A 23,403-nucleotide genomic window follows, 5' to 3' on the forward strand; every position below is an offset into this window, starting at 1 on the left:
ATACAGATCTTCAGACTCAAGGTGGATCTTTAACTAATGCAGAGATCATTTATTGGCACATGAATTCGCTGACACGTGAACACATCTGTTTGAATAAATATAATTACATGTAATTAATTTACAGATAAACCAGGGCATCCTTGAAGTAACTTACAGAGTTTTATCGTTGCCTGTGATCGAGTTCCCATGAGGCATCTGGGTCTCGTGTTACACAGAGAGATTCAACAAACACCTGCTGTGATGTCATCACGTTGTTAGTGCAGGAGTGATGATTGTGGCACGTTTTACACCTTTACTTTAATTATTTATTCTATTAGTCAAAGTGGTTTGTTGCTTACAACATAAAAATACCTGTTTCCTGTCTGACCAGACAATTTATTTTGACAACCAGGACAAACTACAAGCGTCCTGGAAAAAAGAAAAGAAAGTATCAACATTAAACTGAGGTACAAAGATATGTTTTCTTGATTAAAATATAGCAAAAGCTCCTTACAGATGCATCATTTAATTGGGGAATCCAAATGAGCGCATTATTCAGGGGCTACCTATAGCAATAGGCGCCGTACAGATGTGTCATCTCGTTGGGGAATCCAAATGAGCGCACCCCAGCCTCGGGGACGCCCCCACAGTGCTCTCTGGGGCTGCTGATGGGAAACCGCACGCTGCCGTCTCTCAGCCAGCCGCCGTCGCACTGGTCGTAGCTTTGGAAACGCCAGGCGGAGTAAAGATGGCCGACCAACGCCAACTCGCCGCCCTGGCGCTGACACGCGTTTCCCGCCTGCTCGAAGGAGAAAGACCCCGAGACGTAGGAGACGGAGCCTGAGAGACACACCAGAGAAGGTCAGTCCACTTCGCACTCATCATGTCGCCCTCCGTCAGCCACGGGTCCAGAACCATTGACCCTCTACCTGTCCACTAACTTTGATGTTGTGTTGATTTTGGTGCCCCCTGTGGACTAAAGTGGTAGTGTTGGTTCTGCTGCCCCCTGTGGACTAAAGTGGTAGTGTTGGTTCTGCTGCCCCCTGTGGACTAAAGTGGTAGTGTTGGTTCTGCTGCCCCCTGTGGACTATAGTGGTAGTGTTGGTTCTGCTGCCCCCTGTGGACTAAAGTGGTAGTGTTGGTTCTGCTGCCCCCTGTGGACTAAAGTGGTAGTGTTGGTTCTGCTGCCCCCTGTGGACTAACGTGGTAGTGTTGGTTCTGCTGCCCCCTGTGGACTAAAGTGGTAGTGTTGGTTCTGCTGCCCCCTGTGGACTAAAGTGGTAGTGTTGTTCTGATGCCCCCTGTGGTCTAAAGTGGTAGTGTTGGTTCTGCTGCCCCCTGTGGACTAAAGTGGTAGTGTTGTTCTGATGCCCCCTGTGGTCTAAAGTGGTAGTGTTGGTTCTGCTGCCCCCTGTGGACTAAAGTGGTAGTGTTGTTCTGATGCCCCCTGTGGACTAAAGTGGTAGTGTTGGTTCTGCTGCCCCCTGTGGACTAAAGTGGTAGTGTTGTTCTGATGCCCCCTGTGGTCTAAAGTGGTAGTGTTGGTTCTGCTGCCCCCTGTGGACTAAAGTGGTAGTGTTGTTCTGATGCCCCCTGTGGTCTAAAGTGGTAGTGTTGGTTCTGCTGCCCCCTGTGGTCTAAAGTGGTAGTGTTGGTTCTGATGCCCCCTGTGGACTAAAGTGGTAGTGATGGTTCTGATGCCCCCTGTGGACTAAAGTGGTAGTGTTGGTTCTGCTGCCCCCTGTGGACTAAAGTGGTAGTGCTGGTTCTGCTGCCCCCTGTGGACTAAAGTGGTAGTGTTGGTTCTGCTGCCCCCTGTGGACTAAAGTGGTAGTGTTGGTTCTGCTGCCCCCTGTGGACTAAAGTGGTAGTGTTGGTTCTGCTGCCCCCTGTGGACTAAAGTGGTAGTGTTGGTTCGAAGAACTCTATAGAACCAGACCGTCTTCTCTCTGGTGGTCTGTTTGATGGAAGTCGATAGAGGACCAGGACTAGACTGAGACTGGTTCAGGACCAAATAAAAGTTCCTCACTGTAAATCTAGGATAAGACATTTATGTTTGTTATTTCAACAATTTTTTTATGTGGAAACATGGCCAGATGGATGATGGATCGATTATTATTTCCAAAAGTCTGTTTTATTGAGACCGCCCCGAGCTTACCGGACGTCTGGGAGGTGAAGCAGAAGGCGTCGAAGCGATCGCGGCTCTTATCCTTCGTCCCGTAACTGCGAATGCCGGGGAGCAGCTGCCCTCCGCAGGCGGGCCGAGGGCTAACGATGGGGTAATGGACGCTCCCGTCCCGGAGCCAGCCGGCGTTGCACCAGTCCAGACCCTCCGTCCACGCTGCAACGAGGACACACGCGCCGGCCTTAAGAGAGCTGACGGGCCCGCAGAGAACTCCTGACCCGGGTGCACGGCTTACCTCTGTACAGCTGGTCGTACGAGGCCAAGGCGCCATCTTGCCCAGCACACGCCTCCGTCGCCTCGCGGAAGGTGAATCTGTAGCGGCCGTTTTTACTCTGGTAGGGGAACACCACGCCTGCAGGTGGAAGATATTAGTTTGTGTTTATGTTTTCATATTTGTTCTGTGCTTCATCAAAGACCTGATTCCCAACCATGAAGCCCAGGCGGTCTCGGTACTCTAGATGTGGGAACATTTAAACCCGTAGTTTCAAAAATATTACTTCAATTCACCAAATGAAAATGGTTTCTATACATTTTCTACCATTTTCATTTGGTGAAATGAAGTAAAAATGTTTAAATTACCAGTTTTAATTTACGAATGACAGAAAAACGGGGGTTTGCCAGGTGATATTTGTGTTTTGGTTTTCGTAAAAGTTGAATGTTGCAGCACAATCGCAGTCAAACGAATAAAAACAACCTAGCAAACAACCACATAGTGTTAGTTAACATTTGTGGTTCGCGTTAGCTGATGTAGCTCGCTGTCGTAGCTCGCTGTCGTATTACTGATACATAAAGAAAAGGTTTTTACAGATTCCAGGTGGATTAAAGATGGCCGACTAATGCCAACTCCTGATTAAATATTTAATTCTAACATCAACACTAGCGAGCCAAAGTATTGATTCCTATTGACAGCTTTAGCTTGTAAGTTAGCTACTCGAAAAATAAATGCTAAATTCAATTCAATTCAGTTTATTTGTATAGCCCAATTTCACAAATTACAAATTTGTCTCGGAGTGCTTTACAATCTGTACACATAGACATCCCTGCCCCAAAACCTCACATCGGACCAGGAAAAACTCCCAAATAACCCTTCAGGGGGTAAAAAAAGGGAAGAAACCTTCAGGAGAGAACAGAGGAGGATCCCTCTCCAGGATGGACAGATGCAATAGATGTCATGTGTACAGAAGGACAGATTAGAGTTAAAATTCATTCAATGAATATGACAGAGTGGATGAATAGTTCATAGTAGGCATATTTTGTTTAAATGGATGCAACCGTTCATCCAATTGCTCTGTTGCCTTTTGTTTGAATTATTTTGGGAATCTTTAAAGACGTAATATTTAAAGACCACTTCACAACAAACATATAGCCGTCCGACGTATTCCCACCCGACAATTTGTATGATATCGTACAAAAAAGTTACTCCTCATTTTTCTTCGACGGTCCTGTTAATAATTTGTGTCTTAAATGCTTACATTTTGTTTATGGTTGCAATAAGGTGTTCACAACTTGTAGGTGTAAAAAGAGGGCCTCTCTGAGAAAGAAGGATGTGAAAGGAGAGTACATCCTCTTCTGAGAAAATAAGGAAGAAGGACGTAAGGGTCGGGGTCCATACATGGAGGGCACATAGGGGCTAAGATCTGACAGGTCCATATATGGAAGCTACCGAGGGGCTAGTTGAGTAAGATACGGGGTCATTCTTTACATTAGAGGAACATCAGCCAGAAAAGAGGAACAAGGATGCAACCTCCTAGTTCCTGATTATCAGCTGCATGATACAAACTTGTCCTAACGGTAGATATCGCTTGCTCGCACATATTGCCCACGCTGAAGGACGGACGAGAGGAGGAACCCGTGAGCCATAAGAGGGAAGGACTTCCCAGTGCTCCAATGAGGCTCGCACAAAGTCTAAACCAAGCGCCGGAGCTACCTGATTCAGGTAGATCCGGCACCCTTTTTGTCTCCGGCTCCTTAAGAGTACCGAGCGTTTAGGTCTGAGCTTGATCAGCTTGTAGTAGCTTGTTTTCCTATATTCTGTTTGCTGTTGAATAAACGTAGTGTGTTTAAACTTAGCTCCTCTCTTCGTCTGATTCCGCCGTACTCCTGGTTGAATCCTTGACCTCGACAAATTGGTAGCAGAGGATGGTTATTACGACTTCGACCTGAAAGAGGAGGATCACCCCGAGACGGAGACGGCATTGTGGGCCACCACTTGGAGGACCCAGACTGACTCAACTCTCTTCTCGGAACCTGATCAATCAGCTGACAACTAAAAGGTAAGACAACGCCTGTTTAAATGAACGATTGTCTCTTGAATATTACAAATTTGATCAGTAGTACTAGAAGTGAGTATAACCCAGTCATAAAATAAATTGAATTAAGATAAACAAATGAATCAAAGTGATTAAAGTAAAACATAATACAGATAAAACAAGTTACAAAGACCTCTGGGAGGCCGGACCGGGTCCGCTGTTTTTTAAAAACCCTGAGAAAAATGTTTAGAGAATAACTTGTACACACGAATGTGTCATGATTTGGGACTTCTATTTTTGCCACTGGGGTCATTTGGCGACCTCTGGTGGCCGAAAGACATTATTTCAGTCTTCCTGTTCCACACCTGTTTTCACTTGGTAAAGTTCAATTAACTTTGTTTGACCAGGGTATAAATACCTGGCAGTGTGCTAGACACGTCATCGCGACGTTTGATTATTCTTAGTGATCCTCGTTACCCTCTCGTAACGTTTGCTATTCTTCCGTGTTTTGGATTTTGACTCTTGTTTGGATTATACCATTTTTGGATTTTGACTCTTGTTTGGATTATACCATTTTTGGATTTCGACTCGTTGTTGGGATTATACCCTTTTTGGATCTACCCCTTGTGTTCACGTTATTGCCGCCTCAGAGACACGTTTACATTTTGTGAAACTCCGTTGTGACGGAGAGGAAATAAAACACTCTTTTGACTGTACTCTCTGCATTTGGGTCCTCAATTGCCCACTGGGTAAATCGTGGGTTACCACTACAGCGACCCGGGTTTTCTTCCCGACTCCGGTGTCCTTGCAGAACGTCGCGAACATTATGGACCTAGCAGAGCACATGTCCCAGCGATGGGAGAGAATGGAGCAGACCCTCCAGGTTATATCCCTTAGCCTACATTCAAACAACACCCGTATTGACCAGCACGAACAAGCACTAGTTCACCACAAGGAAGCAGAAGATCGCCAGCAGAAGGAGGCTACTCGCCAGCAGGCAGAGCTGGGGGCGCAGCGAGAGCGTATGGTCCACCAGCAGGCGCTGCTTTCTTCCCAGCGTGACAGCATGACTCTCCAGCAGGAGAACCTTGCCCGCCAACAGGTGGATGTTGCTCGCCAGCAGGAAGACGTACTTCGCGAACACCCAGTACCTGCAGCAACTGGACCAGAGAGGCGCAGCACAGCATCTTCATGAGGCTCCTGTTTCACACTCCTCTGTGGAACCCCGGGTCTCCCAGCCGCATTGCTATGATGGCAGCAAGGGGGGTTGTCGAGGTTTTCTTACACAGTGTGACCTGATCTTTGAGCTCCAACCCCGTGCTTTTTCCTCGGACCGCTTCCGCATAGCGTACATCATTACCCTTCTCACAGACAAGGCCTTGAAATGGGCTACCGCAGTCTGGGCGAAGCAGGGCTCAGTATGCTCTTCCTTAAAAGATTTCCAGGAAGAAATGTTACTGGTCTTTGACCAGTTCACGACCGGGCCAGACACTGCCAAGCTGCTAATGACCATTCGGCAGGACAAGCATTCCGTTACGGACTATGCCATTGAGTTCCGCACTCTCGCAGAGGAGAGTGAATGGAATGACAAGGCTCTGGTAACGGCCTTCCACCACGGGCTGTCGGACGCCCTGAAAGATGGGTTGGCTTCGATCGGGTGCCCCAGGGAGTTAGAACCTCTGATTGCCCACGCCGTGCGATTGGACAACCGTATGAGGGAGCATCGCGGGGACCAGGGGGTCTCCTGGCTACTACCAGCAGATTCTGGGAGGTTCAAGTCAAGTGAAGATCCCGAGCCTATGCAGCTGGGCGGGGCCCGACTGTCGGCCAAAGAGAAGGAGCGGCGGAGGCGTCAGGGTCTTTGCCTTTACTGCGGCGAAACTGGTCACCGCATATCTTCTTGTCTCGAGCTCTCGGGAAAAGGGGTCGTCCGTCCAACCAGGGAGGGGTTGTGACGGGCGCAACCTTTTCTTCCCAGTCTCCAGACCAAGCGGTGTATCTCCCTATTTCCATCTCCTGGGGCAAGAATGAACATTCATGCCAGGCTCTGGTAGACTCCGGGGCAGCGGGAAATTTCATAGACCGGGGTCTTGCACTAAGGCTCAAGATCCCTCTGGTTTCCCTTGAGACACCGCTTGCTGTCACCGCCCTTGATGGGCGAGCACTGGGTAACGGCAGCGTGACCCAAGTCACATCACGGGTGAGGCTGCGACTGGGAGATCATCGTGAGGAGATCTCCCTAAACCTGATCTGCTCTCCGGAGTTTCCGGTGGTCTTGGGGTTCCCGTGGCTCAACCGCCACAACCCCCATCTTGACGGACGACCCCTTTTCCCGTTGGCCGCATCCTCGAATGGGGCCCTACCTGCCACGCCACCTGTCTCTTCATTGATTCTCCGCTTTGTTTTCCCAAGCCTCCTGAGCCTGCTGAACTGTCGCTGGTGCCGGCAGAGTACCTGGATCTGCAGGAGGTGTTCAGCAAGAGCCGGGCCACTTCTCTTCCACCTCACCGGCCATACGACTGCTCAGTCGAGTTACAACCAGGTACCAGTCCAACCAGGGGGCGGATTTTTTCCCTTTCTCGTCCAGAAAGGAGGGCCATGGACGATTACATCAGGGACGCTCTAGCGTCCGGGTTCATCCGTCCGTCCACGTCTCCTGCCGGAGTGGGGTTTTTCTTCGTGGGCAAGAAGGACTGTTCCCTGCGGCCCTGTATCGACTACCGGAGCCTTAACAAGCTCACCATCCGTAATCGTTATCCCCTGCCACTGATGTCCACAGCATTTGACCTCCTCCAGGGTGCAAGCATTTTTACCACACTAGACCTGCGAAATGCGTACCACCTGGTCCGTATCCGGAAGGGGGACGAGTGGAAGACGGCCTTCAACACCCCGACGGGGCACTACGAATACCAGGTGATGCCCTTTGGCCTAACTAATGCTCCAGCAGTGTTACAGGCCCTGATCAATGACTGTCTCCGTGACATGATTAATCACTTAGTTTTCGTGTACCTGGACGATATTTTGATTTTCTCCAGTTCTCTGCAGGAACATCGCTTACACGTCCGACAGGTTCTCAAAAGACTCCTTAAAAACCATCTTTTTGTGAAACCCCAAAAGTGTGAATTCCACAGACCTGAGGTTACCTTCCTGGGGTACATCCTCAGGGAGGCCCAGATTGAGATGGATCCAAAGAAGACGAAGGCAGTGAGGGACTGGGAGGCCCCTAAATCCATTAAGGGGGTGCAGCAGTTCCTGGGCTTTGCAAATTTTTATCGGAGGTTCATCCGAGGCTTTAGTTCTATTGCAGAACCCATCTCCGCCCTTACCAAGAAGGGTCGTGGTCCCTTCGTCTGGTCCTCTAAAGCGGAGGAGGCCTTTTGTGAACTGAAGAGAAGGTTCTCCTCAGCCCCCATTCTCGTCCTTCCGGACCCATCCCTGCCGTTCACGGTGGAGGTGGATGCCTCTGAGGTAGGGGTTGGGGCTATACTCTCACAGAGGGCTCAGGACGACAAGATCCACCCCTGCGCTTTCTTCTCCCACCGGCTGAGTCCTGCAGAATCCCGGTACGACGTGGGTGACCGGGAGTTGCTGGCCGTCAAGCTGGCGCTTGAGGAGTGGAGGCACTGGCTGGAGGGCGCTCAACATCCGTTCCTGGTGTGGACGGACCATCGGAACCTTGAGTACCTCCAGGTTGCCAAGCGCCTCAACCCCCGACAGTCTCGATGGTCCCTGTTTTTTAGTCGCTTCGACTTTACCCTTTCCTACCGCCCAGGGTCGAAGAACATCAAGCCCGATGCCTTGTCCCGGCAGTTTCCCTCGGATAGCCAAGATAAGGAAGAGAGGTCCATCATTCCTCTTTCCCGGATCGTGGCATCCATCCGCTGGGGGATTGAGGCCAAGGTCAGAAGGGCGCAACGGGACGAACCCACCCCAGGTCCGGAGAGGCCTGGACTCCTCTTCGTTTCCCGAGGCGTACGATCACAGGTACTCCAGTGGGGTCACGCTTCTCGTATCACAGCACACCCTGGGGCTCGACGGACGCTGGAGTTCGTGCAGAGACGGTTTTGGTGGCCTGGCATGGCCGAGGATGTTAAGTCTTTTGTCGGGGCCTGCTCCGTCTGTGTACGAAGCAAGAACTCCCACCAGCGGCCTCAGGGGTTACTACATCCCCTCTCCATTCCACACCGACCGTGGTCCCACATTTCCATGGATTTTGTGACCGGTCTCCCCGTATCGGAGGGGAACACTGTTATTCTTGTCATTGTAGACAGGTTTTCGAAAGCCTGTCGCTTTGTGCCATTACCCAAGCTACCGTCCGCACTTGAAACCGCGAAACTCGCGTTTAACCATGTCTTTCGGCTGTTTGGTCTTCCACTGGATATCGTCTCCGACCGTGGTCCCCAGTTTTCTTCCAGGGTGTGGCGGGCTTTCTGCAAGAGCATTGGGGCGACGGTCAGCCTCTCCTCCGGCTTCCACCCTCAGTCGAACGGACAGACGGAGAGGATGAATCAGGAGCTCGAGACCACCCTGAGGGCACTGGGGGCAGACAACGCATCCTCCTGGAGCTCCTGTCTTCCGTGGGCAGAATATGCACACAACACCCTCCAGTCTTCCGCTACTAATATGTCTCCTTTTCAATGTCAGTTTGGGTTCCAGCCTCCCTTGTTTGCAGAGCAGGAGGAGGAGGTTGGGGTGCCCTCTGTTCAACACTTCATGAGAAGGTGTAGGCGGACCTGGAAGAAGGCCCGGCAGAACATGGTGCGCACCGCGAGGACCAACCAGTCCCAGGCCAACCGGCGTCGGCGACCGGCTCCTTCCTTCCGTCCAGGACAGAGGGTGTGGTTGTCCGCACGGGATATTCCCTTGCGAGTGGAGTCCCGCAAGCTGGCGCCTCGGTTTATTGGTCCGTTCAAGATCGTCCGGAGGATCAACCCGGTGACCTACCAGCTCCAGCTCCCTCGCACCCTGAGGATTAACCCCTCGTTCCATGTTTCCCTCCTGCGACCCCTCCTGTCCTCTCCTCTGGCCCCGGCTGCCAAGCCCCCTCCCACCCCCCGCATCGTGGGTGGACAGCCTGCCTTCACAGTTCGCCGGTTGCTGGACTCCCATCGGGCGGGGCGCGGGTTACAGTACCTGGTGGACTGGGAGGGTTACAACGCAGAGGAGCGCTCATGGGTCCCGGCCCGGAACATTTTTGACAACTCCCTCATCAGTGACTTTCACCGCAAGCATCCTGATCGCCCAGGGGTCGTCAGGAGACTCCCCTAAGAGGGGGGGTACTGTCATGATTTGGGACTTCTGTTTTTGCCACTGGGGTCATTTCGCGACCTCTGGTGGCCGAAAGACATTATTTCAGTCTTCCTGTTCCACACCTGTTTTCACTTGGTAAAGTTCAATTAACTTTGTTTGACCAGGGTATAAATACCTGGCAGTGTGCTAGACACGTCATCGTGACGTTTGATTATTCTTAGTGATCCTCGTTACCCTCTCGTAACGTTTGCTATTCTTCCGTGTTTTGGATTTTGACTCTTGTTTGGATTATACCATTTTTGGATTTTGACTCTTGTTTGGATTATACCATTTTTGGATTTCGACTCGTTGTTGGGATTATACCCTTTTTGGATCTACCCCGTGTGTTCACGTTATTGCCGCCTCAGAGACACGTTTACATTTTGTGAAACTCCGTTGTGACGCAGAGGAAATAAAACACTCTTTTGACTGTACTCTCTGCATTTGGGTCCTCAATTGCCCACTGGGTAAATCGTGGGTTACCACTACAGCGACCCGGGTTTTCTTCCCGACTCCGGTGTCCTGACAGAATGAATGGAATTTTCAACAAAGGATTGGGAAAGGAGGGCTGCACGGTGGTGTAGTGGCTAGCACTGTCGCCTCACAGCAAAAGGGCCGTGGGTTCAATTCCCGGTCGAGGCGGTCCTTCTGTGTGGAGTTTGCATGTTCTCCCCGTGGCAGCGTGGGTTCCCTCCGGGTTCTCCGGCTTCCTCCCACAGTCCAAAGACATGCTGCAGGTTAATTGATCTCTAAATTGCCCATAGGTGTGAATGTGAGAGTGAATGGTTGTATGTCTCTATATGTGCCCTCGATGGACTGGCGGCCTGTCCAGGGTGTCCCCCGCCTTCGCCCGATGTCAGCTGGGATCGGCTCCAGCGCCCCCGCGACCCTAATGAGGATAAGCGGTATTGATAATGGATGGATGGATGGATTGGGAAAGGAGAAATAACCAAACGAAAAGAGGATGTTGTAGATCCTGAAGGTGGCTGGCTCAGTGGCTCGGGTGAATTCCATACACACTGAAGGCCGCACCTGAGGTTTCTCGATCAGTGGCTCGGGTGAAATCCATACACACTGACTGAGAAATTCGGGGATCGAATTCATGTCCGGAAAATCGTTTGGGTATTTTCCAGACACAAACTGACGTTAAAATAAAAAATAAAGGAAAACTGTCAGAAGATAGTTGTTAGGTTTTAGAGCATGTGTTTTCAATTTGTATTAAAGAATGTAAGCCCTATGAATTATTGTTTACTCCTCGGGGTTGTAATTATTAGAAGAAGATTAATAATTACAATCATATTGTTGCTGTGTTGTTTATTCTATGCCGGTCACCCTGAGAGAAAAAGGTTCCAGGGTCACATCGGGTTAATAAGCAGACACAGGAACAATGTTTTGTTTCAGGTCTCCCCACATAACTCACCCTAACCCACACCACACAGGACTCAAGGTCATGAAGCTCATACTGATAAGAGACCTCATCCTGTTTTGTGTAACCACTTGTTTCAATAAAAGGACTGTCGGAGGAGAATTGAGCCAGAGTGTTTTGGAGACGTGCGAAGGCACAGCTCAGGCATTCTCCTTGTGACAAGTAAAACTACGAGCTCGAGTCTGTCATCTGTGGTCATTGGAGTTGGTCTGATAATTGAACTAGCGGGGCTTTATCATTAAGGTGAAACCCCCACAGTAGTATGCCCACGGGCCCGAACCTGCACTAATTTAACATAGAAAACAAACGTCCTCAGAAGGTTTTGTTAAAGGTAGTGAGGCCGAGATAAATAAGTAACAAGACAGTGAGAATAGATGAGTTATTATGTGTTTTGTGTAAAAAAAACTGTCAGAAGGTAGTATGCCCACGGGCCCGAACCTGCACTGATTTAACATAGAAAACGAACGTCCTTAGAAGGTTTTGTTAAAGGCAGTGAGGCCGAGATAAATAAGTAACAAGACAGTGAGAATAGATGAATTATTATGTGTTTCGTGTAAAAAAAACTGTCAGAAGGTAGTATGCCCACGGGCCCAAACCTGCACTGATTTAACCCTTGTGTTGCCTTCGGGTCAATTTGACCCGATTCAATGTTTCACCCTCCTGTCGCCTTCGGGTCAATATGACCCGATTCAATGTTTAACCCTCCTGTTACCTTTATATTTACTAACATATTTTACCCTTGAGGTCAATATGACCCCAGCTATTAAAATCTCCAGAAAATTATTAGAATTAATATTGTTTTCCAAGTTTAAGTGTGAGGTACTTTATGTTTGTTTGTTGACTCCCGAAAGAACACCGACATTAAACATTGAATCGGGTCAAATTGACCCGAAGGCGACAGGAGGGTTAAATATTGAATCGGGTCAAAATGACCCGAAGGCAACACAAGGGTTAACATAGAAAACGAACATCCTTAGAAGGTTTTGTTAAAGGTAGTGAGGCCGAGATAAATAAGTAACAAGACAGTGAGAATAGATGAATTATTATGTGTTTTGTGTATGATTTGTATGTAAATAAGACTGGGGAGGAAGAACTGGACGAACTAACTGCAGTAGTACTGACCACATCAGACACCCCTACCCCCTTAAAACGATAGATCCACAGGCAGAACCACTCCTTCCGCCCGGTCAACAACTGACAAACACCGTCCAACTGAACGAAGGTCACGTACAAGACTATAGAAAATCGGGAATGTTCACTTGTTTCGTCCTAACAGTAGTAACCTTAGTAGTGTCAGGAATAGGAAGAGTGTTGACATTACAGAGTAACAGAAAGATTTAGGGAAGTAGACAAGATGACAGCCAGTCTAACTGTGAAAGAATGGCTGACAGAAAGAATGGAAGAAAGGTCAGGGAAAGGATGGGAAAAGGATAAAGGGGTATGGGAAAGCGTGTTAGGAAGATGGGTTAGGGAAGGATGGATGAGGCCAGGAGGAATGTTTCCCGAAAAAAAGGATATCGACAAAATGGAAGCTGACAGAGTGAAGAAAGCCCAACTAGAGGTCGAAGAAGCCAAAGAGAAGGCATGGGCCCCACAAGCAAAGAAAAAGGCGAAGGCAGCAGTGAAAGCAGCAGAAGAGGAAGCGAAACTGGGGACCTGGGCCACGGACGAACTAAACAGGAAGTTTGCACTTCGCTCCCAATCACAGGAAGCCCCTCCCGTATCAGTGAGGGTAATGTTCCCTACTGGCCGGCCCAAAGAAAGCTACGCAAAAAAAAACTCAGGCACCCAAAGCAGAGCCACGCCCAAATAAGTATGTTCCCCTGTATCCTGCCTCACCCTACGGATTAGAGCCACCCCCATACTTACTGAACAACCCATTTGCCGTGGCCCCCACAGCACCCATAATGCAGGCACCAGTATTACAAATCAAAAGAAGCAACTGAAAGGGAGAGGTGAATGCAAATTTGGCCCTGAGACTGCTGGGGGAGATAGAAGTAGAAGACGATGCAGACGCAAAAGAAGAACTAATTGTGCTTCAAGACCATGTCCAGGAGCTGCGAAGGGTGGTCGGCAACATGATGGGAAAAGAGTCCTCCAGACAACGAGGAAGCCCGGGAGGAGAATCAAGATCACGGAGGAGCTCTATCCAAGGAAGCCTAAGCTATTTGAATCAAGAAAGCGATGTGCTGTTCCAGGAAAGAACACTTGAGCAACTGTCAGTCCACACACCAGACCCACTTGAGGAAGAGGAAGAATATATGCAGGCATCGGACCTGCCTCCGGAAAACTGTAGGAAAGCGGGGGAGTGGCTAAAAACCACAGCAACACCAAGGGTAGAGGCCAGAAGAAAAAGCTGGAATGATGAAAAAGAAGAAGTGAAGATAAGTAAGGCTCAGGAACATACCAGAGGGCGCAGCCATGAGAAAAGAAAGGGACAAGGGTATACGAGGATTGATGAACATGGATTCCTGGCGGGCACCTCTGAAGAAGGAAGACGGCCAAGGGCGCACAGCACACCCAGATCCAGCCCTTCCCCCCGGTTCAACCACGGAAGAGGAAGTCTCGAGCATGACACCTGGATCAATGGCACGGTAAAACTGACCCCTATGACTGATTCAAGATCTGATTCACCAGAGAACAGGCAACAAGGCCCCATCACCAGATCAAGGACGCGAACAATATCTCGAGAGACAAAGGGACTCCTCTCCGAGAGGGGCTGCAGGATCCTACCCGTTGAGTCAAGTGGCAGGAGAACGAGCAGGAGTGGTGGATTTTATCCCTTTCCCACATCAAGATATGGCTGGAATGGTGAAAGCCCTGCCCCCCCTACCAGAAGGAGCAGACGAGTGGATTGAGGCAGTCCAAACCTGCACGGTGGGACAGATACTTGCAGTAGGAGATCTTAGGGCCCTGCTGTATAGAAGCCTGGACCAGCATCGAGCAATAAAACTCCTTAAAAGGGCAGGCATAGAGACAAGTCTCCCAGACTCCACCCCTTTCAACAATCACCGCCACACCCTGTGGGAAGCCTTGAGAGAAAAATACCCAGGCACTCCTGCCAACTCCACTGTCACTGCGTTTAAATGGGAGGACAATGAACCAGCAGTGACCTACATGGACAGGGCAACATTGGTGTGGAGGAAGGCTTTCAAAGAACACCATGAAGGGAACAAAGCCTCAACCCTCATGTACAGGGAAATGGTGGTAAAAGGACTTCCTAGTGCAGCATGTACCGCATTGGCCAAGACAGTGGGCCTGGCAGCCATGGCCAATTCAGAGTGGGAAGCCCATGTGAAGCATCATCTCACGGAGGTCAGGGACTCCAACAAAGAAGAAGGAGATGAGGAAAGGCAGCTGCGCATCCGCCTATTAAGAACGCAGATAAAGAATGAAGAAAGAACCGAGGCCGAAGTCTCCAAACAAAAGAAAGTAGTGGCCAAAGCAACCCAGGGGGCATATCTCATGGAACAGGTGACAGAAGCACTGGCCCAGGTGAACCAGGCGGTTCAAGTACAACACCCACTGTTGGCCCATCAGCCCTTGCCTCAGCAACCTGCCTATCCAACCGTGCCAGCACCGGTACACTATCAACAGGGACCCTCTCAAGTACCTGGTTACCCTCCTTATGTCCCTCCACCGACCCCCTGGCCATACCAGACAGCCGCCTCCTTCAGATGCTACAACTGTGACAGAGAAGGCCATTTTGCCAGGGAGTGTCGAGTCCCCAAGAAACATATGGGACGTGGAAGAGGAAGACCCGCTCCAGGCGATTAGCAGCCTCAATACCGGCCAGGACCAGCCCCAGGGACCAGCTCCACATCCGGTGCCATATACCCATGATGTCTACCCACCACAACAACCTGCTGTCCAAGCTCCACAGACTTGGTACCCGCCCCTGGACCAAAGCCAATATTGACCCACCCCACCACCACAAGGGGAAGCTGAGTTGCTATTTTTCTCCACCACAGCTGAACCCCTGATATCTATGACCATTGAAGGACATACCATGGTCCTCTTGGCCGATTCAGGAGCAACATTTTCCAGCGTGCGACATCCTTTCCCACCCTCGTCTAAAGCCGTGAATGTGGTGGGGGTATCCGGCTCTCCTGAACAACAACTTTTTTCTAAACCTTTGCAAGTTAAATGGCAGGACTACCAAGTCCAACATCCCTTTCTGCTGGCTCCAAACTGCCCTGTGAACCTTTTGGGCAGAGATCTCATGTGTAAACTGCGAATGTCCATCTTCCTATCACCAGATGGCATCCAAGTCTCCACCAGAGTTCCAAAGTCGACTCCCATGCCCCCAATTCGAATGCTGTTTCTGTCTCACGCCGCACTTCCCGCCATACAACAGGTATACTGGCTGCGCCTCCTGAACCATGGACTGACACCCCAGCGGTACAGTCGTTTTTCATGAAGAATAAATCAAAGATCTATTCCCTGCATCCTTACAAGACACCCCTGGACTATGTCCATTGTACCATGAATGTGACCACATGCGACCAAGAACTTTACATGGACGATTGGGATGAGAACATGAAACCCTTACGACCCACCATTTGCTGCACGGACCTGATCTGCGGAAAAGAGGGTGTGGCTGCTGCTGTGTCACTCAACCCATGGTTATCAGAATGGTTTGAGCTGTCAGAGTATTCAGCTCCACACGTCACCCTGGCGGTGGGACATGGATTTGAAGCCCGAGGCCTCGGTCTCATGGTAAAAAGAACACAGACGTTGGAATGGATGCCTACCACGGATCCAGCAGTGATGAAAGCATAAACAGAAGACACATGGAAATTTTCGCAAATAAACACCCAGGAGTCTACACTGCCTGAACATCTGCCAGTGCCTCGTCATCATGGGTTGCCATGCACTGATCACCCTAGTACCAGTGTTCTACTTTCAACAGTGCCACCAGCATTGTCGACCACGTCCCCATTCGACAAAGGAAACATCAAGGCCAAGCCCATACGAGTGACCCTCTCAGACCCCACTCGTCCCGAATGGAGGAAACAGTACAAACTAAAGCCAGACCAGATAAAAGGCATTGGTCCTACGATTGAAGGACTACTGGGAGCAGGAGTGCTGTACCCATGCACATCTGTATTAACACGCCCATACTACCAGTCCCAAAGGCGGGAGGCAAGGGATGGAGGATGGTGCAAGATCTCAAACCCATCAACGACACCACAGTTCCTGACCCCTACCCAGTCCCCGATCCTCATGTGGCCCTTACCAACCTCTCGCCCAGTATGACGTATTTGACTGTCATAGACCTGGCAAATGCCTTCTTCTCGATCCCCCTGCATCCCGATTCCCAACCACTGTTCGCTTTTACATTCAATGGCCAATCATACACATATGCGGTCCTGCCACAAGGATACAGAGACTCTCCAGGCCTTTTCAACAAAGCACTGAGAAACCACCTTTCTGAACTCACCATCCCGGCTGGGGTGGTGCTTGTGCAGTACGTAGATGATCTCCTGATTGCCACCGAAACAGCTGAGTCCTGCCTTGAGTTCACGTTACGATTGCTCACGCACCTTCGCCAAAAAGGCTACAAAGTGAAGAAAGAGAAAGTGCAATGCTGCAGACGTGAAGTCACCTTCCTAGGCCGCACAGTCTCTGGAGAAGGCCTCAGTGTCACAAACGCCCAGAGAGAGAGCATCCTACACCATCCCAAACCACTCACAGTGTCCGCCATGCTCTCATTCCTGGGACTGACAGGGTACAGCCGGTCTCATGTACCCAACTACACTGGACTCACCACTCCTCTGAGAGACATTGTCAAAGTTGCTGGACCACGGAACCTCACAGCCCAGCTCCAATGGACGCCACAAGCAGAAGAAGCTTTCTCCCTGATCAAACAACGGCTTACACAGAGTGCTGCCCTTCGCTCCCCTGACTACACTATCCCGTTCCATATTGATGTTTCTGAACAGCGTGGCTTTGTCAATGCCGTGCTGTATCAGAAACAAAGAGGGGAAAGAGGGATACTTTTGTACCATTCTTCCAAACTTGATGCAGTTGAAACAGGCCAATCCACATGCGGCAGATATGTAGCGGCTGTAGCAAAAGCAATTGAGAAAACAGCGCACATGGTGATGTGACATCCATTGGAGATACACACGAACCACGGAGTATCCGCCTTTTTGGTGAGTAAGGAATTCACAATCAGCGCGGCCAGACGAACAAAACTCCAGAAAATCTGCACCGCGCCGCATGTCTCCTACGCCCCCGGTGGCATAAACATGGCAAATCACATCCAAACAGAAGAAGGAGAACCACACAAATGCGAAGAAAAAGCCATACAAGAAAACAAACTACGAGTGGACCTACAAAATGACCCACTAGAACACCCAGAGATGTGGCTATTCAGCGATGGATGTTGCTACAAAGGAGAAAAAGGCAACATAGCATCCTATGCTGTGGTACAACAACTAAACAATGAGTCACATATCACCAGAAAGGCAGAAATCATCCCACAACCAGCAAGTGCACAATTAGCAGAAGTAATGGCACTCACACAAGCTCTGAAGCTTGCAGAAGGAAAAAGAGCGAACATCTACACCGACTCAGCCTATGCACATGGAGCTGTGCACATTGATGGCCCCTCATGGATCAGAAGACAATTCACTACGTCAGGGGACCAACCAATCAAACATCGACAACACATGGAGCAACTATTGGAAGCTGTAATGCTCCCGAAAGAAGTGGCAATAATGAAGTGTAAAGGACATGACAAATTTGCCAACAGCAGAGTAAGCAGAGGAAATGTTGCAGCAGATGCAGCAGCAAAGGAAGCTGGAGGCTACACCCCGCAACAAATGACTCTAAGACCCTCCAAGCCACAGCAAATGGAACTGACCCCCTCGCACATCGCCGAAGTACAACAGAAAGCTGGACCATACGAATGGTCCGAATGGAGGCGAGGAGGAGCCAAACGAGACAAAAGCTCAAAAGAAGAGCTATGGAGGAGTGCAAATGGAAGAATTGTGGCCCCAGCAAAATTGTGCCAAATACTGATCAAAGACGCACATGGAAAGACCCACGAAGGAAAGAAAAGAACTCTGAAAAACATGACATTCCTGTGGTGGCACCCTCACATGGAAAGCATGGGGAACCTACACTGTGAGTGCGAAACATGAGGCAACCACAACCCAAAGAAGCCTTACCAAACACCAATGGGATCATACCCTGTGCCCTCAGCCTGCTTCCAAGACATCAGTATAGATTTTACAGATATGGGAGCGGATCGAGTAGTGGGAGGAAAAAGGTACTGACTGGTAATGGTAGACAGATTCTCTAAGTGGATAGAAGCTATCCCTGCCAAAAGAGAAGACGCCAAAACAGTGGTAAAGTGGCTACAAGAAGAACTGGTCCCCAGATATGGGGTACCAAGATGCATCAGGTCCGACAACGGAACACATTTCAATAACAAACTACTGCAGGAAGTAGAACTCGCGTTGGGAATTACGCATAAGTTCGGGTCAGTGTATCATCCTCAGTCTCAGGGGTTAGTAGAAAGGGCTAACCAGACGTTGAAGGCTAAAATAGCCAAAGCATGTGAGCGATCAAAACTGACATGGGTGCAGGCGCTGCCGTTGGCACTAATATCAATGCGATCCTCACCAGGAGCTAAAACACACCGGACTCCTTACGAGTTAATGACAGGAAGACCCATGCCTGGGCCACCCAGAGATGGAGGTCATATGCCAGCTCTGGATGTACAGCAGATAGAAATGTCTGACTGTGCGTAAGCTAACATCTCTTACTGAGGCTCTCTCCAAACAGGTCGCTCGGGCACAGGAGGTTACTTCACACTCGGTCCAGGTCAGAGGTAAATCAGGAGCACCTTGGCACCACCTCACATACTGTGTCCCAGCTAACACCCCCACAAGATCTCTCTCTGAGATTCGAGAAAATTTGAAAGATTTGAAAAATGGCGGCCTTGAACAGGGACCTGGGAAAGGCCCTGAGGAGATGCCTGTGAAATCCTGATGCAATGGCCAGAGATCGAGCACAACACCCCTTCTCTTGGGAGAGACTAGGACCTCCAACATCGGGAAGCAGAAGGGGCCAAAAGAGGGTGGGACGTGGGCGGTCCCCTCCTACATCGGAGTGCCAATCCGCAACATAGGAAAAAGGGTTGTTAGGGTGAAAGACCCAGACTCTTAAGAAATGAGTCAATATTATCGGAATTTAGGCGCCCGATGGGACCTCAATATAAAGGATTTTGAAGACATCGACCAACCCAGTATCTGGCCTTCTCCCACTGGGGTCCACAGATTTGCTGTGATACGAGCAAACAAAATCACGTTTCCACTCGGACCATTTACGGTGACTACTGGAATTGACACCCTCTCATGCGAAAGTCAGCAAGGAGATCTCACGGCAGGCGGAACAGGGTATCGAGGATACAAGATCTATCTGGAACTAAGGTTAGGAGAAGATGTCCTGTATTCAGAGCGTCCAAAGTATCCCCCTGGTCATCCCAGTATCGTCCAATGGTCACTAGAAATGAGGCGCTGGTACCATACGCCCTTGCGCCCGAACCCCCTAGAAGCTATGAACGAACTACTAAGTATAGAAGCCCACAAGAAACAAAGTTGTAAAAAATTATGATAGGGAGATACGGGCTAAGGTTCGGAAAAACAAAATAGAGAAATTCCTGTGTAAAATGTATGTCTAAAATGTATACATTTTGCTTATGGATGCAATAAGGTGTACATCCTCTTCTGAGAAAATAAGGAAGAAGGACGTAAGGGTCGGGGTCCATACATGGAGGGCACATAGGGGCTAAGATCTGACAGGTCCATATATGGAAGCTACCGAGGGGCTAGTTGAGTAAGATACGGGGTCATTCTTTACATTAGAGCAGGGGTGCTCACACTTTTTCAGCATGCGAGCTACTTATGTGACCAAGTCAAGGCGATCGACCGACGGGGAGGGGGGGGGGTGCTAGTGACTTTTTCTCCGTCCCGATGCGCGCAAACCGGTGTCGGAGCTCTGCGGCGCACGAGACGGCGGGCAGAGGACTGTTAACGCGACACGTAGAGACAGAAATGACATGCTGCTGCTGTAATGTGGCGCTATAGAGAAAGTGACAGGGGGGCGGGCCAATTTTTTTTAATGTCATGCGATCTACCAATACTACGCCGCGATTGACTGGCAGGTCGATCGCGATCGACGTATTGAGCACCCCTGCATTAGAGGAACATCAGCCAGAAAAGAGGAACAAGGATGCAACCTCCTAGTTCCTGATTATCAGCTGCATGATACAAACTTGTCCTAACGGTAGCTATCGCTTGCTCGCACATATTGCCCACGCTGAAGGACGGACGAGAGGAGGAACCCGTGAGCCATAAGAGGGAAGGACTTCCCAGTGCTCCAATGAGGCTCGCACAAAGTCTAAACCAAGCGCCGCCTCCTACAATAGTCAGCCAATCACGGAGGCTCTCCAGAACTATTTACGCCACTGCTTCAGGTAGCTCCGGCATCCTTTTTGACTCTGGCTCCTTAAGAGTACCGAGCGTTTAGGTCCGAGCTTGATCAGCTTGTAGTAGCTTGTTTTCCTATATTCTGTTTGCTGTTGAATAAACGTAGTGTGTTTAAACTTAGACGCTCCTCTCTTCGTCTGATTCCGCCGTACTCCTGGGTGAATCCTTGACCTCGACAGTCCACCAACACATGTACGTGCATGATGTCAAAATAAACTTCCATCTTCACAGGAAACAACTTGGTTGGTTAGAACAGCTGCGGACATCGGCCTCTCTGGTGCATTCGACCCCATTCCCCTCCCCCATCACCCAACAGTGTTTGTTTTTGCGATCTTTCTACTTCCTGGTCTGTGATTATGTGGATTATATACTGGACACATTTATGTTCTGCAATGTCTAGGAATTACGAAGCATTCATTTTGTGTTGGCATGGCTACGAACCCTAAGCTATCCGACTAGTTTCCAGAGGGGGAGATTCCTTTTTCCTGCCATGAGCCTGGCGTCGGAAACAAAATGGCCGCCGTATGAATACGCAACACAGTCTCAAGGCAGTTTGTGAAATTGTCACGAAATGCAATCTATTAGTTTTGTGTAGAAAACCTAATTTTTTGGTGGGCGTATTATTAAAGGCGTAATGCGTCCACCAATAAGACTCCTAACTGACTCCTAACCGGCAATACAAACCAACACCTTGACCTTCACGTCTATTTTTACGACGCTAACCTGCAATGTGGTGAATTACCTTCAATCCTCAACACAATGACGACGTTCTCATCCTCGATGCCGTTGATGAGCTCGCAGCGATACGTTCCGCCATCTTCCAGCTCCAGGCCGTGGAGCTGCAGGGAGGCGTCCATGGCGTGAGCCTTCGGGAGGGAAGCCCGCGGGCCGAGAAGGCCGTAGCGCTTGAAGGCGCGCGTGTCGGATATCATGATGATGTTCTCCCGGCCCACGTGCTGCTGCTGCAGCTTGGTCCATTTCACCTGGTAGTTGCTCGGTCTGATCCTCAGGATGCACGGCAGGGTGGCGTTCTCTCCCCTTCGGGCGACGACGTCGGCGTGCTCGAGCGGCTCGATGAGGTACTTCAGCTTCCTGGGTCCTGCGGGTGAAACGGGCGATCCGGGAGGCGTCAATACACGAAGGCATTCACGCTCTAGAAATCATAACGTTATGTTTGTCCTGGTGGTCAGGAGAGAGAATGCAGCTTTAACACATGAAGCATAGACTTCTATACAACCAGAGGAGTCGCCCCCTGGTGGTCAGGAGAGAGAATGCAGCTTTAACACATGAAGCATAGACTTCTATACAACCAGAGGAGTCGCCCCCTGGTGGTCAGGAGAGAGAATGCAGATCAAACAAGCACATGAAACAGCGAACGGAGTTGTGTGAAGAATGAAAAGTAAGAAGTTTCATCAACTCCATCATCATAAAACTCGTATTTCTTAAACTCCACGATCAGACGACCAAAACCTCCTTCATCATCTCTCTCTGTACCTTCTCCTCCGTCGGAGGCGTAGACAGCTGAAGCCCAGGCGAAGCAGCTCGATGTTATGAGAAGAATCAGAGCAGAGTTCATCATGAAGGGAGTCTCTCTTTCAGCTCCTGCAGGAAACAACACATGTCAAGGTCCACAATGCTCCGATATCGACAATCGCAAAGAAAGATGAAGAGTTAAAAACCTGAAGTGAAGTTGAGGAGACGATGATGAAGATGTCCGATCATCCTCCCGCGTCGTCCCACATGACGGAGATGTTTCTCGAGGTCCCGGTTCCTTCATCCCTTCATGGGATCAGAACCGAGTCCTCATCCCCGTTGGCACTCCGGTCCTGAATGTTCAGCTGTCATAGCCCCCCCCCCCCCCCCCCTCCGGTCATATGGTCCAGCCTGTTGTCCGCAGTGTGTGAACAGGATTGTTGTCTTCTCCGCTCCAGATGTTGGCGATCAAATGAAGGTCTGACACGGCGTCTTTGTCTCAGCCGAAGCGGAAACAACGGTGAAAAAAACAACCAAAACTGATGTGAAACGTTTCTCCCTGATCGAATATGAAATCAATCTTTTAATTGTAAAGTTTGCACCATGTGATGAAGCCTTTTAGACGTTTGGCTGCAATCAAAAGATTAAGATGAAAATCTACAAGAAGCTGAACTGGGACCACAAATGTGTTATTTTTGTTGTCAAGACCCGCCCTGCGTAGCATTGCGGCGCTAGGATGCTAACCAGAGTAGCCTGAATTGTTGCTATGCCTCAACCAGCTACACGGGGCGGGTCTTGTGAGGATGGGGTTGATAATTCCTCGAAAACCGACATGTCTATTAATTTATTGAGTTATTCACTCTTAGCTAGCTAGCTATGTTGCTACCAGGGGAAAACGTCCGCGTCTGGAAAGTGAAGCCGATCGGCTCGTGGGAGACGATTCTTGATCAGAATCGATCGCTGGCTGTCGCCACACAATGCATGCTGGGTAGATTTGTGTCCGACTTGACGCGATCCCGGAAAAAAAAACACGTTCATGCAAACCTTCAAAACCTGAATAAAAAAACACTTTCTTGCCCTTTCCGTTTGCACATTGTAACGTAGCTTTGGAAGTTTGTTCACGTGTCAATAACATCGTTTTAAAAATATTTTGCAAACTACTTCATTTTTTCACGGACTCTAACTTTTGAATTCCTGGAACATATGAAGTATATAAATATACTAACTAATAAATGTGATGTGCACATGCCGGCTCCGAGCCTCCGCGTAACAAACCGCCTGTCTCATAACCTTTCCCTG

At 49.6% G+C, this 23,403-nt stretch overlaps 1 protein-coding gene across 3 annotated transcripts; it reads right to left on the bottom strand.

The window, feature by feature from the left end:
* Positions 1-24: 24 nt before the first annotated feature.
* On the bottom strand, positions 25-22,444 carry hapln2 (hyaluronan and proteoglycan link protein 2). Of its 3 annotated transcripts, none has more exons than XM_056405939.1 (7): positions 22,311-22,444; positions 22,126-22,233; positions 21,374-21,730; positions 2,400-2,516; positions 2,138-2,320; positions 546-819; positions 25-408 (listed from the first exon to the last, which is right to left on the bottom strand). In XM_056405939.1, exons 1-7 carry the CDS (start codon positions 22,351-22,353, stop codon positions 318-320), a joined length of 1,173 nt encoding a protein of 390 aa, XP_056261914.1. In that variant the 5' UTR covers positions 22,354-22,444; the 3' UTR covers positions 25-317. The 3 variants fall into 3 exon arrangements, with proteins under 3 accessions (XP_056261914.1, XP_056261915.1, XP_056261916.1); XM_056405941.1 differs by having other exon boundaries at positions 322-408; positions 494-819; XM_056405940.1 differs by having other exon boundaries at positions 316-819.
* Positions 22,445-23,403: the final 959 nt, after the last annotated feature.

Source organism: Pseudoliparis swirei, chromosome 22 (genome assembly GCF_029220125.1).
Source record: "Pseudoliparis swirei isolate HS2019 ecotype Mariana Trench chromosome 22, NWPU_hadal_v1, whole genome shotgun sequence".
NCBI lineage: Eukaryota > Metazoa > Chordata > Actinopteri > Perciformes > Liparidae > Pseudoliparis > Pseudoliparis swirei.